Below are 9,349 nucleotides of genomic sequence, written 5' to 3' on the forward strand. Positions count from 1 at the left end.
GCCTGGAGGAGGGAAAAAGTGCTTGGGCTGGGTGGATATACCTTTAGACTCTTCTACCACAGCTCCAGGCGCAGAGAGTTCAAGGGCAGAGAGTTTTAACTTTTCTGGAATCAAGGGCGGCAAGTTTTAACGTTTCTAGAATTAAGGCTAAGCAATTTTTCCTGCCTTCTCCCAAATAAGTGGACACACCCACCCGCACGCCCCAGCCCTGGCGTAAAGGATGCCTCACCCACCCAGCTCCTGTCGCGGGTGTCCGAGCTCCACTGCCCGGACAGTGTGGACGGCTCCTGCCGCCGGCCTTTTCTTATCCAATCGCGCCACCCCGCGGACACCCTGGGCACTGCCGCCTCCCCGACTTGCCATTTCCCCCGCCGCGGGTGTGGAAGGCGGGGAGCTTCAGAAAGTAAAGGCACGCACGTGTGGGAGACTCGCGCGCCTCGGACGGGATGCAGTTTCACGTTGGGCATTCCCAGGACAATCAACCAAACGCGCTGCAGCTGCGGGCCCTGGACTCGGCGGGCGGACGTGGCCGCATGGAACCCGTCCAGGCCCCAGCCCGCTGCCCCTCGCACCTAGCTTCTCAGGAGGCACCCACGGGCCGGCATCCTTTCCACCCTCGGCGAATCCGAAGCTCCCACTGGGGCCTTAGCGCCGGGGGTGGTGGTGCTCTGAATCAGCATGGGGTGGGGGGGCGCCGTCCTGTCTCCCTCGCTAGGACCCCAGCATCCGGCGTCGGCGCGGCGTCTCCCTCTGGTGGCCGGACGGCGCGGCTGCATCGCCCACCTTGCGTCCCCCGGAGGGGCCAGCGGCTCGGAGGGCTCACCGCCCACCGTGCGCCCCCCGGAGTGGCCCGCCGCACCTGCACCGGATTGGGATCGAGGACCAGCGGCAGTGGCTGCAGACCCCGACTCGGTGGTGAGCGACAGGTGAGGGTCTCTCCTTCCTAGGACACCGCCTCCCCCAAGCCCAGCCCTCCAGCCCTCCAGCCCTCCAGCCCGCCAGCCCTCCAACCCTCCAGCCCTCCATCCAAATCGGAATTCCCTTTCAGCATCGCTCTTTTATTCCCTGAACCACTTGGAGCCACCATTCGCCCGCCCTTTACAGGGACCGACACGTGCGAGGGGTCGTCTCGGGGTGGTGGACCCTACTCCCTGAGGCCCGTCGCGGAGCCCTCCCCGTGGCTAGCGCGCGCCTGGACCGCAGGACGGCTTTGCTGTTTATGCTCAAATGTAATGCAGACTGGGAAGGGGACTGGCACGTCCTTGTAGGGAGAAGGATGGAGGGAAAATTACAATAGAGTAAACGAGTGGTCCGCAAACGCAGGTGGCCCCATCGACGCGCGGCACCTGCCGAGCCCGCCGCCGTCTGACTTACACACTCTAATCCGGGTTCGGAGCCGCCGACTCCTCACTGGGCCTGGTCGCGCCTTGGAAAGGCGGTCGGGGACCTCAAGGAGGGGCGCGGCTGCCTCCCGGCGCTCTCCCGGGGCGGGGGCGAGGCTGGGCGCGCCGAGGGGCTGGAGCGCCTCCTGGCGGCGGCGCGCGGGCCACGCGGGGGTCTCCTGCCCTCAACCCCAGCCCCTGCGTCTACCGGCTCCCTGTGCGGCTGGTGGCCGGCGGGCCTGCATTTCTTGACTTGCTCGGGTGGCGGCGCCGAGGCCTATTCATCTCTTTATTAATAATGATGCCCGGGAGGAAGGGAAAAAAAAATTGAGTCCTTAAAAACCAGACAGGATGGATGGGAGAGGAAAGTGTGTGTGTGCGTGTGTGTGTGTGAGAGAGAGAGAGAGAAAATTGGGGCGTTGGTGAAAGCAATAAAACTCAGATCGCTTCCTTGGAGAGATAGCGGTGGCTATAATGCGCTGGGGGATCAGGGGTTTATTTGCAGATCCTGGATAAAAGATGATATATCGACACAGTTTAGAGTGTCATTGCGCCCGGCCTCTCAGGAAGCCACAAGTACATATTTCCTGAAATACCGACCAACACAATATCTAATCCACACGCCACTTAAACACAGGAGGGGAACCTCGGCATCTCCCAAGTTCGCGCCTGGTTGCCGAGTTCTGGGCGCCGGAGACCCCACCCGGGCTGGATCGGGTGCGCCCAGACGCCCCCTCCCCTAGTCTTTGTCTTCAGGCCAAGTATCACTTAGTGTAGGGCCTTAATAAATACGTCTGAGAACTGTCCTTATGCTTGGTAAATATTGGATTAGCTTTTCAATGACCAGGCTCTTGAAAAGGCTGGAGAAATCCACACCAGGTCTCGACTAAGCCCAACAGTCAATAGGTAAGGAAAAGACTGTTTCCTTGGCTGGGGTGGGGAGCGTGGAAATGGGGGGCTCCTACTCTTATCAAGTTAGATGATTCTACTAAACATGACAACAGTTGTGGAAAATAGAAAAACAAAGGGGGTGGTCGCCTGAGATTTGGATGAGCTGGAATTTCCACCTGGAATACTTGATGGATTCTATTTCTATTTCCATACAGTGCACAGCCTCAGCAAGAATTTGTTTTGTCTAACACATATTTTTGGGGGGACCCCTTACTAGAATTTATGACTTGGCTCTAGGGACAAGGTATGACCCAAAAGCTGTCTGACCGCCCCACTAACTTCGGAGTGCTTAGGTGAGGCAAAACTGGGCAAATTCTTTCGGAATCCCACTCTGCCTCCCTGTTTTCCAAAGGCAACGATGCAGGAGACATTGAGAATTAAAGAGGAAGTCCCTTTCTCCTCCAGCACAGAGGTGCTGGTCGTGAAAGAAGTTTCTAAACCGCTTTCCCGTGGTAGCACCAAGACGCCAGGAGGGTCTGGTGCATAATTTGAATGACAGGGGGTTGGTCACTGAGGGGTCCCGCAGGGTGAAAGCTAGCTGAGACCGGCTGCAGCGGAAATCCAAGCCTAAAGGGTCCCTTGGTGTCCCTGACCCTCTCCTGCAGTGCGAGGAGGGCCGGCTCTGTGCGCCCAGGCGTCAGGACGCGTCCAATTCAGGAACAAGAGACCTGGCTCTTCATCTACCCTAGAGCCGCGAAGCCGGTGGCCTCTGCGCTTCCCCCGGAGCTGGGCACCTCAGTGTCCTCCCGCGCCTGGCACGGTCTACTGGCCTCTGCTCCAGGCTCCTAGACAGGAGAGGCCTAGCCGCTGGCTGCGCTCCCCGGAGCCCGCAAAGTGCGCGCATGGAGCCCTGACCCTGAACGCAGACGTACGCAGACCCGAGCCCCAGCTTAGAGCCAGTATTTGCTAGAGAGACGGAGGCAGAGACAGAGAGAAAGAGAGAGATCTCCAGCTCTCAGAGTGTCACGGGGCCTAGGCGGGGCAAGCGCCCTCTGAGGCCATCAAAGACAGGGGTGGCTGTTTCCCCCTCCTCCAGCCTCCTCCCCAATAGATATAGCACGAATTTTTAATGCGTCTTCCTTTCACAGACAACAATACAGGGTTTGAAAGCCGGACACAATTTGGGTTTTGTGCGGGTCCCTCCTCGCGCTCCCTTGGCCCAGCTGGCCATATGGAATCCAGCATGGAGCCCGCGGATGACAAAGGGACCCAGTGACGGGCCCAACAAAACCCCAAGGAGACTTCTGCCTGACTCTGGGATTCACTGCCCGCGATAAGCGCGCTGAATGGTGCGGGGTGGAGGGGCGGAGGGTGGGCCCCTTCTCCCTCTTCCCCTCTCTGTCCCCTGCGATCCTTTCTCTGTCCCTTTTTAATATGCACGCCTCTAACATCCCCGGCTCCCAGCTCTCCCATTGTGCCGTTTTGTGCGGCCCCGCTGTAGATTGGGCGACGATAGACTGCTGAAGCGGACCCGGGGCCGGGTGCGCTCCCAGGGCGCTGGGGTTAGGGCCACACAGGCTCTGCGGGCGCTTTTATTGACTCCGTGGGGACCCGAGGACAGAGAGAGGCGGGCGTCGGGCCCACCTCCCGGGCTCAGGCCGCTGGAGCACACACCCAGACAGCAGGCCCCGGGCCTGGCCACCACCCCAAGTGTGCCCTCCAAGCGCACACGTGGGAGCCTGCGAGAACTTGGCCCTTCCCCGCTGCCTCCTTCCTCGCTGGCGGCCTGGAGGGGGTGGGGGGGGCGCGCCTACGATCATTTTTGGCTCCCAGAAGTTTGGGTCCTGAAACAGTCAAAACCAGCCAAGTCTTGGGGCTGTGCCTCGGGTCTCCTGACAACCCCACTCCAACAGGCTGAGAACTCTCACTTTCCCTGCAGGCGGATGGGGTTATAGGGAGGTTACCAGAGGAATGTTGAGTGGTTGGTATCTGGGCAAGCTGGGCATTGGGCTACTGCACATACACACACGATTTGGGAATTCTCCTAGCTTTTGCAAAGAGCAAAATACAAAACTCCAAACGTTTCCACGCTAGGGTGGGGAACAAAGGTAGACTTTCCAGCATTTAGGAAAACCTGGAAGGACCCAGTCGAACCTGGAGAGGAGAAAGGACATTTAGGAGGCTATTCGCAAGACTCCAGCGCCCTCATTTATCCAGGGGTGGCTGCGCAACGCGGGAAGAGTGTGTAATCACGTCCCGGACGGGTGGCCTTGAGTGCTATTGACGCTCCGATTTGGTCACACGGATAATCATGTTTGCTTTAGATATTGAATTAAATCTGATCATCAACTAGAGGCAGCGAGTAAGTCAGCTGGGACCGGCTCCCTTTGCTCTGCCCCCTCGCCCCCCGCCCCCAGCCACGAAGGTGGAGCTCGAGGAAAAAAACACATTCAGTTTCCGAATGGGGCCGACTTCCAATATCCTGAACGGTCTCCCAGCGCCGGCTGGGCTCTGAGCTTCGGAGCCCCGGGTGTTTTCGGAAATGAGGGAGGTAACAGGAGATAGGCGGCCCTACCCCCGAATCCGCGGGGCCCTCTGCGACGTTCCCCGGGTATGCGCCAGCGTCCTTCAGGGAGCTCTCCCGGCGACAAGGGTGGGATGGAATCGGACCTCTAATGAGAGAAGGACCGAGGCGCCCTCCCCCGGGCGAACTTGGGCTATGTGCTCATCTCCCGCTCCCCTCACCGCAGCCCAGGAGGCTGGGACGCACCACCCCACCCCAGACCCCTACTTTCTAGCGAGCAATTCGCTCAGCTTCACACCAGAGAGATGGTCTGGGGGTGGGGGGGACCGCGCGCAGCCGAATGCTAGGAAGGGATGAGGCCCAGCATCCAGTCCGGGGAGACAGGCAGGAGACGCGGAGAGAGGGGATGCAAGGAAGGCTTCGGTTTGCAGGGATCGCCTCCGGCTCCCCCTGCCTGACCCTCCCGGGCCGAGAAGCCTGGAGAGGCCACCGCACACCCCTGTCTCCCGCGCCCCCGTCCCTGCGTCCCTCCTTGTAGCCGAAGCCTGGAGCGCCCCGAAACCCTTCCTCGGCCTCCGCGCCCAGGTCTGGGAGCCACCTCTTAGGCCACCTCCCGGCCGTGGACAAGGGGGTGGTGGATTGGAGAGAAGACGACCGGTCTCAACCTCAGCCACCGCCCCCCCACCCCATTCTTCGCACTAGTTAAATCAAAGGCAATAAAGTGAAAGTCACGAGTGTAGTGGCATCAACAGCTCCCCAGGCTGAAGGAGCCACTCGTAGATTTGGGCAAGCGAGGAAGGTTTGCTCTTCTCGCCTTCGCGTTTTCCAAAGTCATTCTTCCTCCCGCGCCAGGACGCAGCCGCCCGGAGGCAGACCGGGGGCGAGGCCGACCGACCCTGGGCGGCCACTCAGCCGCTCATAGGCCCGAGGCCCAGCGCTCCCGCCTGGGGTCCGGTGTCCCAGGGCCGAGGCACGGAGCCTGACCCGCCCGCCCGGTTGAGGCCTGTTCCCGGAGCCTCCGCCGCGCCCCGGGTGCCCCGGCCTCCAAAGGATGCTGCGGGGCGTGGGGCCCGCGGCCTGGCCCGGCTCCTTTCTTGAGGCCTCAGGCCCAGCGCGGGGCGACAAAGTAAGACAGAACGGGAGGGCCGGGCTTGGTTTTTTTAAACACAGGATTTTTATTAAAATTCTTATTTAAAAAAATTGAAAGCTTTCAGCGCCCGGCGCTCTTGGGGAACCGCACGGAACCGCTGAGCTCCAGGTTCCGGGGCTCAGGCCCCGGAAGAGGGGGCAGGGGGGCTTCTCGCTCGCCTACATTATTTTTTCCTTTTGTCATATTTGAGAAATGTTTGCACTGAACAAAATTTAAAAATATATATATAAAGAAAAGAAAGCAGGAGTAACCAAACATAAGCAAACCAAAACAAACCACAAAGAAAGGAGTTGGGCCCGGAGGGGTACGGGCCCTTCCTGAAGGTCATTTTGGCAACAATCACCACTGATATTTACAACGAAAAGCGAAATCTGCCACCAGTTGTCAGAACGTTTACATGGCCATAAATATTTAGCATTTTCTTATAAAAAAAAAAGGAGAAAAAAATCCTCTATATTTTTTAAGTGTTTTCCACTTGCTTTAGAAGAAGACGCTGACAATATCGCTACTCACACAAACGTATTTTACAAAATTCACAAAAGCAGGGCGCGCGGTGGGGGGGGGTCTTTTTCTCCTTCTCGGGTGAGGACGTTAACGCTGGGACCATTAGGTCCCCGGGGAGAAGCAGAGAAGCGAAGCTGCGCAAACATTCTGTAAACACGGCTTAGGATTCAGCCATCTCCAGTGGTTCAAACGGAGAGAGGGGTGAGGCGGAGCTGGGTGGGTGGAACTGCCTCTCCAAAGAGGTGCAGGCCAACTCTTGGCGCCTCTCCGACGAAGCCGAGAGTCAACTCGACTCCATAATAATAATTATAATAATATAATAACCACCGTAAGGGCCGAGAGTCCTCCGCGCCTCCGCCGCCGGGGTGGGGCCTGGGCCTGGGGCCTCGAGTCTGGGAGGGGCGGGCGCTCACCAAGTCCACTGCTGGGCCTGGACCAGGGGGTGTGCTGTCGGGTACTGGGGGGCGCCGGCCGAGCTGTACTGGGCGTTGTACTGCATGTGTTGCAGAGACTGCGCGCTGTAGGCCGAAAAGGGGATGCCCGCCTGGAAGGTGGCTGCTGCCAGGTCCTGGGCTTTGAGCGCGTGGCACGGCTTGCCGTCCCTGACCAAAACGGGCACGGCCACCCGGCGCGGTGAGGGCAGGGGCGTCACCTCCATACCTTTCTCGGCCCGGGCGCGCTTCATCTTGTAGCGGTGGTTCTGGAACCAGATCTTCACCTGCGTGGGCGTCAGGCGGATAAGGCTGGCCAGGTGCTCGCGCTCGGGCGCCGACAGGTACCGCTGCTGCCGGAAGCGCCGCTCCAGCTCGTAGGTCTGCGCTTTGGAGAAGAGCACCCGCCGCTTCCGCTTCTTGCCGGCGTCCCCCCCGCCGCCGGGGGTCTCCTTGTCATTGTCCGGTGACTCGTCGGCCGATGGCTCCGGGGACTTGGAACTCGAGTCTTGGGGCGCCGCGCCGGCCGCCAGCCCGTGTACTGGAAGAGAGGGAAGTCTATCAGGAGCCTGTAGGCCCCGTGCGCTCCGGATCCTCCGCGCGCCCTCTGCCCCGTGCGCCCCGCAGGCCGGCCCGGCTGCCTTCGCCCAGACCCTCGCTCCGCTCCACGCCGGATGGAACTGTCGGCGTCTCCTCGCTTCCCCGGGGAAAGAGAAGAGGCAGGAGTAGGGGCTCGGGGCTCTGGTTTCTAGGGGTTCGCCCACGGTGGGTGCGTATTTGGGTGGGGGGGCGGGGAGGAGTGGCGCGCAGAGGAGATCACCGCGGGTTATGGGCTCCGGCCCCCTTAAGCAGTTTCCTCTCCGGAGAGACGTGGGCAGATTTTTAAAAGAAAAAACCCACAATCCCGGCATTGATCGGGTCGGCCATTTAAGGCAGGTTTTTGGGGGCTTTCGTTTCTGCTTTCCAACTTTCTGGACACCCTCCGCATCGCACAAAGCGGCCTCTATGAAGCGTGGGGGGCGGGTAGGGTGAGCTATTTATACCCGGGCCACCCTCTCCCCGTACCCCGAGGCAGCCTGGCCCGCTCCAGGCCGGTCACTCCCGGCAGTCGGAATGGGGGAGGGGGCCCCAGCCCGAGCCGTCCGTCCCGGTTGACAACTGTAACCGGCCCTTGGGAGGTACTCCCCTCCCCCTCTTCCTAATTTCTCTTTGGAAAGAACTTGAGACCAAGTGTCCCCTTCCCCTCTCAGCCCAGGGGTGTCTGGCGAGGCGGGAAGAGAACAGGGCATCCCAAACAAGCGTTAGGCATCTTTCCGGAGGCGCAGGGTGAAGGATCCGGCTCACGGGGCTCCTTCCCCTTCCTCTCCCTGCGTCCGGCCCGGGCTGCGGTCACCAGCCGCGGCAGCCAAGCTGCGCTACTTACGCGAGTACTGAAGGCCCTCGGTGCTGGCCAGCCAGCGCGTGTACGGGTTGTCGCTGCTGTCGTAGAAGGGGTTCTTCAGGGGCAGGCTCTGCACTGTGTCCAGGGCGCCCTGCCCCAGCGGCCCGGCCCTCTTGGCGGGCTCCGGCCCCTCGTTCTCCTCCTCCGGCCCTTCGGCCACCGAGCCCTCCTCATCGTTGGTGTCCGGCAGGTCCAAGATGTCCTTGACCGAAAACCCCGTCTTTGTGTTGGTCAGCGACATGGCCCGGACCCCGCAATTTATGCCGCAAAGTTGTAGCTTCACTTGGTCAATTCGTGGCGCTCCCAGTAGGGGCGGGGGAGGGGGTATGGGGAGAGGGGTTGGGGGAGGGGAGGGGGGATGGGCTCTAATTAGAGAGATTATTATGTTTAAGAAAGAGAAAGAAACTCTTGGAGAGGGGAGGGGGGGGAAAAAAGCCCCAGGCGTTGCCGGTGTCTTCTCTACAGGCACGCAGAAATGGACGCGGGGTGCCGGGCGGCCTGCGCGCCAGCGCCGCGGGCCGGGCCCGAGTTTGTAACTCCAGGAGGGGTGCCAAGGCGGCGTCAGCTCCGGCGGCCGCTCGGCGCGCGGTGGCGGCTGGTGGCGAGGAAAAAATGGGCCATTGCCCGAGCGATCAGTCCATATAAGGCTGGGCTCCACTCACGAACCTGGGGAGAGGGGGGGAAGAGGGGGAGAAAGAGAGGGAGGGAAAGAGAGACAGAGGGAGGGAGGGGGAGCGAGAGAGGGAGCGAGAGAAGGGTGGAAAAAAAAAGGAGGGGGGAGACATTAAAACGCAAAGGTTGGACACGTGTGGGCGGGTCTTGGAAGTCAAGTGGATGAAGACTGTATTTGCAGATGTGAAATTGTGGGTTTTGGGGAGCTCCGCGCTCCCAGCCAACAGCCCTCTAGAGCAAGATGAGAGGTGTAACGTGTCAATTAATTGCAAAGACTGGGCGAGCCTTTTTTTTTTAACCCAGTATTTACATACAAAGGACCACCGCGTCGCTCGCGAGTCCACACACTTAAAA

General features: G+C 60.3%; 1 protein-coding gene across 1 annotated transcript; it reads right to left on the reverse strand.

Moving 5' to 3' along the window:
- Positions 1-6,010: 6,010 nt before the first annotated feature.
- Positions 6,011-8,611, reverse strand: NKX2-2 (NK2 homeobox 2). Its single transcript, XM_081558729.1, has 2 exons — positions 8,306-8,611; positions 6,011-7,423 (listed from the first exon to the last, which is right to left on the reverse strand). Exons 1-2 carry the CDS (start codon positions 8,562-8,564, stop codon positions 6,861-6,863), a joined length of 822 nt encoding a protein of 273 aa, XP_081414855.1. The 5' UTR covers positions 8,565-8,611; the 3' UTR covers positions 6,011-6,860.
- Between the last annotated feature and the right edge of the window lie 738 nt (positions 8,612-9,349).

Source organism: Giraffa tippelskirchi, chromosome 13, assembly GCF_054371585.1.
Source record: "Giraffa tippelskirchi isolate mGirTip1 chromosome 13, T2T-mGirTip1v1.2.pri, whole genome shotgun sequence".
NCBI classification, from domain to species: domain Eukaryota; kingdom Metazoa; phylum Chordata; class Mammalia; order Artiodactyla; family Giraffidae; genus Giraffa; species Giraffa tippelskirchi.